The sequence below is a fragment of the Sander vitreus genome, chromosome 7, assembly GCF_031162955.1.
Source record: "Sander vitreus isolate 19-12246 chromosome 7, sanVit1, whole genome shotgun sequence".
Classification (NCBI taxonomy): Eukaryota; Metazoa; Chordata; class Actinopteri; order Perciformes; family Percidae; genus Sander; species Sander vitreus.
In genome coordinates this window covers 13,245,331-13,259,265 of record NC_135861.1, presented here as the reverse complement: position 1 = coordinate 13,259,265, position 13,935 = coordinate 13,245,331, and the positions used below count along the sequence as shown (strand labels likewise).

The following is a 13,935-nucleotide window of genomic DNA, read 5'->3' as shown; positions in this document are numbered from 1 at the left end:
GTCTTCAGAAGTAGTGCAAGAAACAGGAAACACAGTATCAGTGAGATGACGTATCCCACACACAGTGTCACAACTATTGGTGGCAACGTCAATGAGTTCCTGTACCAGATTGTTTCCTATAATTCCACTGTACCTCTGTATTAATAATGTGGTTCAGACACAAGAACTCGTGACTCTACATGAGAATAATCCATGAGCCGGATATAACGTTTGGATTTAGGCGGTGGTGTGGGTATAGGAGGGTGGGCACACTGGATGTATTACGCACATTCATAATGCTCTAAGTAACTCCATTTTCCTTCTCTTCATAAGGAAGACTGAAACCAAAGATACACATTTAGATGAGATTGAGGACAGGTATCAGAGTGAGGATCAATCAAGTATGGTAAATTCAATCCCTGATCAGAGGGTTGAACCTTAGTGGGGAGAACAAGTATTTGATACACTGCCGATTTTGCAGGTTTTCCTACTTACAAAGCATGTAGAGGTCTATAATTTTTATCATAGGTACACTTCAACAAAAATCCAGAAAATCACATTGTATGATTTTTAAATAATTAATTTGTAACATAAGTATTTGATCACCTACCAACCAGTAAGAATTTCGGCTCTTGCGGACCTGTTAGTTTTTCTTTAAGAAGCTCTCCTGTTCGCCACTCATTACCTGTATTAACTGCACCTGTTTGAACTCGTTACCTGTATAAAAGACACCTGTCCACACACTCAATCAAACAAACAGACTCCAACCTCTCCACAATGGCCAAGACCAGAGAGCTGTATCAGGACATCAGGGATAGAATTTTAGACCTGCACAAGGCTGGGATGGGCTACAGGACAATAGGCAAGCAGCTTGGTGAGAAGGCAACAACTGTTGGCGCAATTATTAGAAAATGGAAGAAGTTCAAGATGACGGTCAATCTCCCTCGGTCTGGGGCTCCATGCAAGATCTCACCTCGTGGGGCATCAATGATCATGAGGAGGGTGAGGGATAAGCCCAGAACTACACGGCAGGACCTGGTCAATGACCTGAAGAGTGCTGGGACCACAGTCTCAAAGAAAACCATTAGTAACACACTACGCCATCATGGATTAAAATCCTGTTTGTTTCTTGGTTCTGACATTCAAACTGCACCTACATTATGTCAACAACTAGGAAGTAAAATAAAATAAGTATTTAGATTCAGATGTATTAACACAAAACTGGGGTACTTACAAAATGTAAAATACTGACAAAACGATGATGCAGGCCAGAAAGGAAGTGATCATAAATGACACAAATGAAACCTTCCTCAAGGAGGCACCAGTAGGATTGATTTGGTTATTTGGAGGTCTAGATGTAAAAGTTACAGTTCTAAAATATAATATAACTATAATTGTAACACCGTAACAATGACTAAATTTCAATGTACTAACTTAAAATATTCCCGTTTTACAGTGGAATATGGTCATTGAAATGCTGTTGAAACGGTCTGTGAAGGTTTATCTCAACTGTGTTGACACAACAGTTTTATATATATATATATATATATATATATATATATATATATATATATATATATATATATATAAAACCTATATTTAAAAACTCTCTCTTTCAACCAAATTTAGCCCAGTTATAACCTTAACATGTCTAGGTTTTGGAGAGAAAAATTCTCTTTTGCTTCTTATTTATTGTTTTTACTTTATTTCAGATCATTGTTGTAACAATGTTTTTATGATACCATCGACTGGCAAGGTCTCTCTCTAAAAAAAACGCATCCAAGACTTTTACCTGATTAAATAGGCTATAGGACAAGACTGCAAACTGTTTTTGACCTGCAAATCATTAAATCAATATGTACTGGGGGGTTTACTTATGATGACTCATCAGCTTGGGATACAGGTGCATTAAAGTTTTGCAATACTTTATTTTCCTCCACTACATTTTTATTGCAGTTTTACCTTCTGACTGGGAGTTTCTTTGCTGTTAAGAGATTTCCTAACAGCATGGTTTATCACTCTGAAAGGGGCAATTTTCCTTATTTAACAATTGTTCTTTTGATATGTTGGTACATTTAGCAGTCAGAAGTTGCATTAAGGGACATTTTGTGATGAAGTATGTTTACATTGTGGCGTTGCTATTTCAGGATTTGAGTAAGCTAGTTACTACTTTCACCCCTGCGGAACTGTCGTCCATATACAACCCAAACACGCACCGAAATCACGTTATTAGATTCATCATTTATGCGCTGGCCGTTAAACGTGAATAAAGTAGGTCATCGTGTAAAAATCCAAAGCAACATTAGCAGAATATTTCCCTCTGTCTGCACTGTACTGAGCCTGCAGCAGCAACCAGAAGTGAACAAAGCGACCCGGAAGCGGTGGTCCGACTGGAGGCAGGCAGAAAGAACCTTTTATATTATAGCTGTACTCGCAAGACAATATCTGCAATCAGGACACAAGGTATTTGTGCATGTCTTTTCGTGTCTTCACTGCTGTGCATTTCTCTGATAAGCGATAGCTTCCTAAATGCGTGCGTTGTGCACAAAACGCAATCGCTGTCCTTTGATTCGCCCAGAAGTTGCAGAATGTGAAAAAAAGCAGCCCTAAAAGTGAAATTTGGTTAAGATGGCAGAGCGTCTTTCGGGAGAAAGGACACTGTGCGCCGGTTACATTTTGACCTTAAAGCGTTGGTACGGTTGTTTTAGTCAGTGTGGCGTTTGAGTCGAGCCTGCATCTTGTCCGTTTCCGTGCTGTTTTTGCAGGACATGGTTGTTGTGGGAAGTGTCAATTTTTTTATGAGGTGGGGAGGCCGGGCTATTCAAACCTGCAATTCGCCGTAAACAATCATTCATGCCTTTTGACATGATAAACACACCTTTGTGTGCGCGGCGACTCGCTTCTTATCCCCGACACCCTCCTCACGATAAGATGTTCATGCTCCTAAATTTTTGGGGTCTGCAGAATATGGCGTCCCGCCTTATAAAAATAAGGCTGCCATTTTTGTTTCTCTTTTGTCTGGAAATGTTTAAAGAAAACTGTCTGAGAATGTCTGAGTCGCACCGGGAGGCTCGATCCGTGAAACCCTCCATCAGCGTGAGTCCAGAGATGCTCTCAGACGACCGACATGTCCGAAAAGTCAAAGAATGAAAAGTTTTTTTCTCTCTCATTGCGTTTATCTTAACATTTAAAACGACGTTCACTTATTTTCAGGATTTCACTCTCAGACAATAGGTACAGAGGGGCTAAATGTCCAAGCTAATCGGCTAAGGCTCTGTCCCACTGATGTCTTTTCATAAGTGAGGACATATTTCTAGGTGACATTTAGCCTAGATGTTTGACCTGTGTTAACTTAAAGGTGACAGTTTTGCTCATAGTCCCACTGTAGGCCTGATTTACACACTGAGTTATTAACATAAATGTAACATATTAGCAACTTCTACTGTTAAAAATAAGTAATGCCAGCTTTAGCTGAGGTTTATGACTTTGTAATTATTTTTTCTTTATTAATTTTATTTTTCAAGGTTAATGCAGGTCCTTAAAAATTCTAAAATACCATAGATCCAGTTTTTTGATGTAGAAATTTAAACTCCAGATTTACCCCAAACCCCATCTGTTGAGGAAGACTGTGAGATGTGGATAAAAGCCAGAAAAGTGTAATAAGTGAACCTTGAGTTAAGATTTTTTCTTTTTTCAAACTATACATTTCCAACATCTCATAAATCCAATTTCACCAGCCTTAAATATGTTAAATTGTCTTACATTTGTATTTATAAAGTCTTCATTCAAATGTAGTTTTTTGAAGAAAAAGAAATGTATTTAAGCTCATAAAACCCAAAGCCAACGTAACATTTACCTCTGTTAGAAATGTTCCTGGTATTGCCCTCCGATACTGCCTAAAACGCTGGTATCAGTATCGGGAAGTACTGGAGTTAATGCACCGATCCGATACCACGTAATAAAGCCCTAAAGAAAATCTACGTTAAAGTAGTTTATGTTCTTTTTCCGTTATAACTGTCTGTCAAACTGCATAATAAAAGAAAGTTCTGTGGCATTCCTTGTTTGTGTTTGTTCATGTTTTACAAAGAGTTTAACCTGAGCCAGACCGACAACAAAGATAGAAATAATATCACATCCATACAGGGATAGTAGTATACAGTTGTTAAAACATAATAAAATATATGACACACTGGTATCGGATCGGTACTCGGTATCAGCCGATACTCAAGTTCAGAATCAGTATCGGGAAGCAAAAAAATGGTATCGGGCCATCTCTAACCTCTGTGTGTCACATTATTCATTCACACTCAGCTGTGGTTTTTAGGTTAACACAACCTCCCCTTTACTTACCTGTCATAAAACAAATGCTATATAACCTTGGTATATTTATCCTAGAGGAAATTGGAACAAATATATATATATATTAATGCAAGGCTGTTGTTTTTACAAAAAGTGTCCTCAGTGGATAGGTGGAGCAGTTTAAGTGCTTTGATGGAAACTAATGAAATGTATATATGATCATTTGGGGTCAAAGGAAACTGCTCACCTTTTCTACTAAACATGAAACTGTTAGTTACTTGAGGTTAGGGTGTCATCATTTTCTTTGTCACAGTTAAAGTCTGCCAGTCTGCTAATATAAACACACAGCCTACACATCTTCTTCAGAACATTTAGACACTGCAGTTTGAAAAACAATGCTTTGTATCGTAATCCCCTCTGATCCTGACTGACTTTGACAAGCGTGTAGTAAGATAACAGCACATTAAGTAGGCTATAACTTGACTTTTGAATGCGACTACATAACATTGTATTCATTTCAGGATGGCAGAGCCTCGATTTAACAACCCGTATTTCTGGCCACCCCCTCCATCCATGCCAGGCCAGGTAAGTCCACGCATCAAATGCAATTACTGCAACATTTCCACCTTTCGTTGCCATTTGTTTCCATGTGTGAATGTCTTTTCAGCCATTCAGCACCAGTCTATCAGTGAAACAAACTAAATAGATAACAATAGAATGTAACTTGTACTGTGTGCTGGTCAGTGTTTTCTATCCTGGGCTGTGTTTTTGGGGGGCATGAATGACATTCACACACGGTGGCTGTTTTCTGTTGAGCATGACCCGTTAACCCTTTCAGCTGGATAACCTGGTGCTCATTAACAAGATCAAGGAGCAGCTGATGGCCGAGAAGATCCGACCCCTGCACCTGCCACCTACCTCCACTCCTTCCCAGCAGTCTTTGCTGGTGCCCACCTCGTCCCCGGACGGTAGCGCTCAGCACGTCATGTCGGTGTCAAAGCCACAGCAGGTGCAGGGCCATCACCAGCAGCCGCAGGGTTCTGGCCAACCGGACATTGCTCTGCATGCTCGCCCTGCCTCCAGCTCTGGACCAGGTACAGCCTTCACTTGGTTGGTTGTTGGCCCAGGTACTGGACCTCAATACATTTTGAATACAGACTCAAATGTGTCATTTTAGTCTTGTTAATTTATTCTTTGATCAGATTCGGTTTAAATCAGGAACATAATTTTTCTTTAAAGTGCTCATATTATGCTCATTTTCAGGTTCATAATTGTATTTTGAGGTTGTACTAGAATAGGTTTACATGGTTTAATTTTCAAAAAACGCCATATTTGTCTTGTACTACACATTGCTGCAGCTCCTCTTTTCACCCTGTGTGTTGAGCTCTTTGTTTTAGCTACAGAGTGAGGCATCTCACTTCTATCCCATCTTTGTTGGGAGTCGCACATGCGCAGTAGCTAGGTTAGGACTACTAGCTAGTAGCTACCGCTGCACTGCTAGCGGTTAGCCACCTCGTTCTCAATGGCAAAACACTGCTACAACACAAACGAGTTCACCCTAATCTACAAAATAAATTGTATAGAACTATACATGTCCCTCGTCTGCAGGTATTCCATGCAAAGTTGGAAGTGCGCCCTCGTTTAGAAGAAGTCTCCCGGCTAATCCTGCCTTGTACGGACTGAAGTTGGAGAAACTGCTAGCTGATGTGGTATTAGCTAAAGTGGTTAGCACACACCAAATGTTTCGGCCGATGATGTAGACAGCCCTGCCGATTTTGACCAGCTCACCCGGAGACTGAAGACAGGATACATTCAGAAACCCGTATCTCACTCAAAACAGCATGGATGTTTTTTTTTCCAAGTTTGTATGCGTGTGGAAGCACCAGTGACACAAAATAACACCCCAAATCCCAGAAAAAGTTTTGTTTTCATAATATGGGCACTTTAACACAATTCCTCATAAGGCTCCTTGTGTCAAGACATGATATTATACATAATTTGGGTATTGGTATAAAGACGCAGCTATCATATTGGCACAGAGGTATCAAAAATTGTGGACCTATTAAATCTCTAAATTGAAGTTAATGAGCCATCTAACTTATATGCATTTTAAAGGCCTGTGCTTGATTTTCTTTCATCAATGAGTCTTGAATGAGGACCTCAGATTTTGCGGTAATAACACAGCATACTTCTGTCTGTATCAAGACGCCATTTACTGTTCACTGATTAAAATGTCATCACCTGACAACTTCCAGATGGAAATATGGACGACAAGTCAGCAGTGAAGGCCAAAGGATTGTGGGAAGACTGGCACATGAGACAGCTCAGCGAGCAACAGGGCCGGATCAACCATCGCTCAGGTACTGCAGTCAGTTGGTCTCTGTGTGGTCTGTTGACGCGGGGAAATAAGCGCAAGAAAATCAGCCTCCGGTGTAGGTAAAATTGACAGCAGTGTGATCAGTCATACTGTTAAATTGTCTCAATAGATTGGGATACAGAAACAACACAGTAAAGGTACAATAAACATAACATAGCTGGTAAATAAGACAAGTAAATTTACTGTGATTACATTGAGTGTGCATTCAGGCAGTCAGCATAGGCCACTGCTGAGATGCTTAGTGTATCGTTAGTTAGTTGAAAGGTGTGCAGAACATCAAATAAAACATTTTATTAAACAGTTACTGAGGCCTAAAGTGGGGAAAAGAGAGAGAGTGTATTGTGCAGGCTAAGCAGTGCATTAGAGTGCCAACTGTAGTTAGGGATTAATACTGAGAGACACAATTGCTGGTTCTCGAGGCAATTTTAGCTTCAAAGTTGTGAAAGTTCCAGATACCCTGACTTGTGGTGAACCGACAAATTATGAAACCAGTATATTCTCTAACAAGTGATACACATGCTGAGGACGCTCTTGGCTTGTTGATCTGTAAAAACGACCCTACAAGTAGTTTTGCAAGTTTACTACAGATCATGTATTCTTCACATCACGGCTTACCATTTTGCAAACTGTGCTGCTGTGCTTTAGGAATGCCAGCGTATTTTTCTAGCGTATATTTTCTACTGTTCAAGGCAGCCATTGGTTTTTATTTGTTCCTGAGCGATGTAAAAAAAATCAGTGAGCAGACCTTTGAAGCTTAAGTTGTGTACCACATTCAACTCTGGCAAAAAAACACAGTTGATGTTCACTGTGATGCATTTCACAATTCAAACATTTCTGCTAACTGATCATTATATCATACGGAAACTAATTGAAATAAATGGCTCTAGGTAGCTCACCTGGTAGTGCACCCATAAACAGAGGTTTACTCCTCGACGCAGCGGTCGCGGGTTCGGCTCCGACCTACGGCCCTTTGCTGCATGTCATTCCCCCTCTCTCTCCCCTTTCATGTCTTCAGCTGTCCTATAAATAAAGTTCTGAAATGCCCAAAAATAATCTTTAAAAAACAACAACAACCAGAAGCCTCTCAGGTCATGTGTAGTGTTGTGGTCTGTATTTGTGTTAAACGGTTGTGGTCTTCACTTCCACAGGTCTGGCTCCTTCGTCCCGACCCGACAGCCACAGCACCTCGGAGGCCCTGACCCCCACGACTCCAACCTCCAGCAGCCAGAACCGCCTGGGCGGTGCCCCCTCTGTGAACATCATCTCCGGGCTGGCTAGCGGTCCTGGCATGGACCACATGAAAGTTGGAGGCCTAGCGGGACTGTTGGGTCCCCCACCCAAGGCACCCAGGGGACGGAAGAAGATCAAAGCTGAAAACCCGACTGGTCCTCTGCTGGTGGTGCCCTACCCCATCCTAGCTGACCAAGGCTGTGTCACCGTGGCACCTAAAGAGGGCAAAACCTACAGGTTAGACACAGGAAGCTGCTACTATTGTCTTTAAGTTTTTACTGCATCACAGGGGATAGGATATTTCCTTTCAACGCTGGCCTTGCAAAGCCAATTCACAAATGTAATTGCGGTCTACAAAAGATCAATAGGCATTGGCTTGAGACAGGTTTGGTGTTAAGCAGGCTGTAGCTGATAGAGATGTGGTTCTCCTCACTGAGACATTGATATGACTCTATCTTTCACCTGATTGGATGTATGTTTCACTTAGTGGACTGTCAACTGATCTTTGTCTCCTATTAACACCTGGAAAAACATAACCAATTTCTTCTTCATCTTCTATTTTAGTTAAGTAGACTTAATTTGTTAGGTACAGTAAGCACAATGCAGGTCTGTAGGACTTCTTAGTAACTAATTGTATACTAAACCATTATCTACTTCTTTTGAATTAATCTGAATTAAACTCTACTCGTTTTGCTTTATGTCTTGAAAATGACTGAAGTGGTCTCGGTATTGGAACAGCAATGGTTTAATACTTTAAAAACATGAATTGTGTTACACAGTATAGTCTCTTTAAGACTCAATTTCTAGACAAACCTGACTAAAACAACCTGATCTGATCACGTTTATGCATTTTTGTGTCCAAGATGCAAAGTGTGCCCGCTCACCTTCTTAACCAAGTCCGAGATGCAGATTCACTCCAAGTCCCACACGGAGGCCAAACCCCACAAGTGTCCCCACTGCTCCAAGACGTTCGCCAACGCCTCCTACCTGTCCCAGCACCTGCGCATCCACCTGGGGATCAAACCCTACCACTGCTCCTACTGCGAGAACTCCTTCCGTCAGCTGTCACACCTGCAGCAGCACACCAGGTCGGTCCGGCTGTGGACACAAAGCAATCAAGCTAGTGTGGGGGAAATAAATGGCTACTGAGGAGCTACCGCAAACTCACCGCGTGCTATACCTGGCTAACTGAAATCTGACACAATATTTACAACATTTTAAAATGTGTTTTTTTCTTGCAGAGAATTTGTCTGCTGACATCCCTTTACACTTCAGGCATATCATTTGGGGAATCAAATCTTGCCCCTTTTTGTCATTTTCCTGGCTAGGTATTTCTTTTATTGTATATTAGGTGCATCAAGGTTGTGACTAAAATATGCGGCGAGAAGTTGGAGTTATAGAATCTGTTGTGGAATCTGATTCAGTTTCTTCAACTACATCATCTCTCTTATCAAAGTCATAAAAAAGCTATTTTGAGTCATTTTTTACTTTTTATTCCACTTCTTTTGCCACAGAATCCACACTGGCGATAGGCCTTATAAATGTGCTCACCCCGGATGTGAAAAGGCTTTTACCCAGCTGTCTAACCTCCAGGTCAGTACATGGTCACACAACTTAATTCTGCCACAGTAGATATCACAACAAAAACTGTTACTTTACACCGAGGTAGACAACTACACAGGGGGAAAAACAAACCGGTTCATTGCATTGTTATCACAAGGCAGGTGTCCAAATTGAAAGCTTTTGCATGTTTCTTCCCCAACAGTCTCACCAGAGGCAGCACAATAAAGACAAGCCGTATAAATGTCCTAACTGCTACCGTGCCTACTCAGACTCCGCATCGTTGCAGATCCACTTGTCAGCGCACGCCATCAAAAACGCTAAGGCCTACTGCTGTAGCATGTGTGGCCGGGCATACACCTCAGTAAGTAAACCACAGTTTATCTGTTTATCTACTTGTGTGTTAGATTTTCCCAGTGTGCCTTCAGACTGACTGTTTACATGGCTGATAAGATGATGGCCTTTGATGATACTCTGCTTCACTTGGCCTGAAACTAGCTGCGTTTCCTGTTTGTGATATTTAACAAGTCAACATGTTCTTGCTCGTATTCAAACATGCAGAAAAGAAGTGAATTGTTTTTGACATACAGGTGCCAAGTACCAGTTTGTTTGATCATTTTTACTTGTAAAACAGATTGGCAAGGTACATATTTAATCCCTTATCCAGTTGAATCAAAGTGTTTGCTACCACCTCCCATCTGCAAATACAGTATCTCTCCAACAGATTACTCTAGAGCTGAAACAATTAATTGAGCACACAATCGACAGAAAATGTATGTACTCAATTAACTGTTTTGATCATAGCATAATTTCAATGGCTTTTTTTAAGCAGAAATGTGAAATATGTTCCAGTTCCAGCTCTAAAATGTCAAACATGGTTGTTGTTGATAAAGATTTAAAGTGCTCATATTATGCTTTTTCCCTTTCCTTTATCGTGCTATATATCTTTTTGTGCACATTATAGGTTTACAAAGTGAAAAAGCCCAAAGTCCACCCCAAAGGGACTCTCCATCTCCAACAGAAAACACTGTTCACAAACTGCTCCAAACAGCTCTATTGTAGTCCAGCCTTTACTTCCGTGACAAACGTGCGTCACTTTGTAACACACGTTAATAACGCTCGCCTAGCTGCTAGCATGGCACGCCCTCATACTTTGCTTCTGACTGGCTAGTAGTCCTTACCTAGCTACTGCGCATGTGCGACTCCCAACAAAAGATGGAACAGAAGTGAGATGTCTCACTCTGTAGCTAAAACAGAGAGCTCAACACACAGGGTGAAAAGAGGAGCTGCAGCAATGTGCAGTACAACAAAAATATGTTTTTTTGTAAATCTATTTTGGTACAACCTCTAAATACAATTAGGAACCTGAAAATAATAATATGAGCACTTTAAAGAAAAATAAACTGTTTTTTTTAGGCTGTTGTCCAATGTGTTGTCCTTAATGGCAGTAATTACATTTTGGACCATTTGGTGTGTTTTCATGTCTTTTGTAGGAGACCTACCTTATGAAGCACATGTCCAAACATACGGTGGTGGAGCACCTAGTGAGCCACCAGTCGCCTCAGAGAACCGAGTCCCCCAGCATCCCCATACGCATCTCCCTCATCTGAGCCCCCAGCCTCTCAGCAGCAGGTTGGATTCAAAGTCTATGTTAGGCTGGAGCTTATGAGGCCTTGCACCCACAGCCATCTACATAAGGCTTACATTAGCATTATGACAGCTGACATAAGCATTCAGTGCTAGATTCAGTAAACAGGCTGCCTCCATCCGTCTTGACACGGGCCGTCTGTCAAAAATGAGCACAGAGTTATTTTGTGAATGTAAAAATACAGCTAGATGTTGTCCGGAGGATCGAGTGGCAAAGAATGTCTTGCGTCAGATTTAATAAGCACTTTCGTAAGCGTCATGTAAACTGCCGGATGCATTGGCCATCAGAAATGTTTTAGTTAGGTTTCTTTTTCTTTCTTTTTTTTCCCTCTTCCATGAAATGGGTTTCCAAAATGTGCCAGGTGATATTTGCCCTTATAAAGAATTGAGAGAGTAGAAAAAAATGTTTGCTGGGTGTATTCTGAAGACATCCAAAGAAATGTTTTAAGCACTTTTAGGCCTTGTGGTTTTGGCTCAAATTGTTTCAATCTTGTTGGATGGAAAATGCCAAAGGGCATTACTTGTGGCAGCTAAGAGCACAGACTGTGTATAAATAACAGTCTTTTTCCTGTTACTTTCTTTGTTTTTACTCACATTTTTGTGAAAGTACACATTGACAGGGTCATCTAAATTTGAAGAAAGGCAATCTGTAGATGACAATTTAAACATTTAATGATTGTATTAAGATGTTGCATTATTGACTTTGGGAGGCAAAAAGTAGAGCAATATGCAAGGTAAGAAGGATGAATGTTTTTCTTAGTTTAAAATCTTTCCCTCCATATTTGACATTTACCTTTACGGCACCTTTATGATCATAATATATGATCAAAGAAACCCTGCTTTTTACATTACCGTAAATTCTCAAATAGTGGCTGAGGCCTTTATTCACCTCAGCTGCAGAGGGTACCATGATGAATCTTTCTGACTGCATTATGTTGTTGATACAACACTCAACACTTTCTGTATCCATTTCAAATTAAAAGCGGCCATACCATTAAATCTTCACACCTGTAAACCATTGCAGCGGTAATATCTCAATCATCATCATTATTACAATGTCAGTATAGCATCAGCTTATTCATTTATAGAGCTCATGTTGAAACAGACTTTAAAAAGTACTTCACAATTCAGCATAAAATTATGGTTAACGGTCATCAGCAGAGGATCGACGGCAGAAGAAGTTTAGAAATGAGTTGAGATTCTACAGATTGCAGTGTCGAGTGCAAAAATAACACAATCAGTAAACAACCTAAAAATCCATGTTTTATTATAAGGTTGCATTCCTCACCCTATTTTTGGTCTCCTCATCATATCACCTGCAGCCATCTCTAGATAACTGTGTGTATGGTCTGAAGTATGCCTGCGGTGCACATTCTCCAGTAACCAGTTAGTGTGTGAGAAATGGCTCATGCTTAGTTTTTGTAGGTTCACATCATTTATACATGTGGCTCCAGGAATCTATCCACCCTGGTTTGTTTTTTTCTTCCAGCCTGTATTTGTCCATGGCTACCATGCCCCCGGCTTCTATTTAAGAATTTACGGTATGTTTTCCACACGTCCCATTTTAACTAGTGCCATATATAAACCTTGTTGAGGTTTTAAGAGAAAGCAAAACGTGTTACAGTGCGTGTCTGCTTTCTCTACTCAGTTAAGCTTTGAATATTAGTTATTATAAGTATTAGAGGTTGAATACATTGCACATGTATCAGTACCAGCTCTACTCAGCCCTACTTTTAAACACACTTAAGCAGAAATTAGATTTTACTTGAGTGGTCAGTTTTAAACCCAAACATTGGACCAAAATGTGAAGTTATTGTACAGCTACTCTGACCCAGTTAAGTATTTTATTTTATTAAACTTTAATAAGCTTTATCCATTTGGAATAAACTGCAGTATAAGTCATATTCCATATGCTTATGATATGAGTTGATGTGGAGGTGATGCTTCTCTTTTTTTAAATGTTTTTTTTTTCTTTCTTTTTTTCTCCTTAGTATTGTTTTTATTGTACACGGTATTGTTTGTTGTATTTTTACTGTAACTTTAACCTCTGGATGGTACTAATAGAGTACCCTGTATTCTTCAGGGCACTTCAGAAAAGGTGCTACGGCTAGACATTACGTTTGAGATGGAACTGAGAATAATGTAAAATACATATACAGTATATAGTATGTTTTCAAAAGAATAAAAAACCTTATTACTCAAGCCACTGGCTGGAAAACAGACATTTACGCCAACAACAGACCCTGCCTCCTCAACTTACTCTCTTTTTTGAGATAATGGGAAAATGTACATGTTGCTGTACTGTAAAACATGTTACTCATTTATAGTACCTATTTTTTAGTTTTCATAAACATGCTCTGTTTGGGTTTTGTAAAGGTTTATGTATGAACTTACTGTAATTATTTTAGTTACCCATATGTTATTAATATCCATGTTTTATATCAGTTAATTACATGTTTTATCATCCCATTTCCATTAATCTGTATTGTGTTCTGCAGTATTCAGTCGTGTGAACATTTTCATTTTTTCCTTCCGCATGGAGTTCCTGAGCTGTAATCTGTATGATAACTGTTTAACCCATGTTCTCTATGAAAAGATATTGCATAGATTTATTACAATTTTTCCTGTCTTGCATTGTGGTTTCATATAAAGTTTCTAGACAACTAAATATGCACAGCCAAGACTGAGAAGTTGAACTAAGGTTATCAATGTTTAAAAAAAAAAGGAAAAAAAGCTTTGTATCTTTACCTTGTTTAATAAACAGACTGTTATAAATGCATCACTGATTGCTTGGTTTGTACTAAAAACTGTAGCTGCCAACAAATCTGTGTTTTAGAGAGCAA

The 13,935-nt window shown here is 39.9% G+C and overlaps 1 protein-coding gene across 3 annotated transcripts; it reads left to right on the top strand.

Annotated features, from left to right (window-relative positions):
• Window positions 1-2,310: 2,310 nt before the first annotated feature.
• On the top strand, window positions 2,311-13,871 carry znf362b (zinc finger protein 362b). Of its 3 annotated transcripts, none has more exons than XM_078254712.1 (9): window positions 2,311-2,442; window positions 4,800-4,863; window positions 5,144-5,405; window positions 6,534-6,638; window positions 7,804-8,122; window positions 8,749-8,973; window positions 9,400-9,478; window positions 9,651-9,809; window positions 10,939-13,871. In XM_078254712.1, exons 2-9 carry the CDS (start codon window positions 4,801-4,803, stop codon window positions 11,053-11,055), a joined length of 1,329 nt encoding a protein of 442 aa, XP_078110838.1. In that variant the 5' UTR covers window positions 2,311-2,442; window position 4,800; the 3' UTR covers window positions 11,056-13,871. The 3 variants fall into 3 exon arrangements, with proteins under 3 accessions (XP_078110838.1, XP_078110837.1, XP_078110839.1); XM_078254711.1 differs by having other exon boundaries at window positions 2,314-2,442; window positions 5,117-5,405; XM_078254713.1 differs by having other exon boundaries at window positions 2,318-2,442; window positions 5,117-5,372.
• Window positions 13,872-13,935: the final 64 nt, after the last annotated feature.

Excerpts from the sequence above, each read along its gene's own strand:
- znf362b (XM_078254711.1), top strand. The coding sequence starts at position 4,801 with ATGGCAGAGCCTCGATTTAACAACCCGTATTTCTGGCCACCCCCTCCA. Across the intron at positions 4,864-5,116 it reads CTCCATCCATGCCAGGCCAG|CTGGATAACCTGGTGCTCAT; the intron begins GTAAGTCCACGC and ends TAACCCTTTCAG. Across the intron at positions 9,810-10,938 it reads GTGGCCGGGCATACACCTCA|GAGACCTACCTTATGAAGCA; the intron begins GTAAGTAAACCA and ends TGTCTTTTGTAG.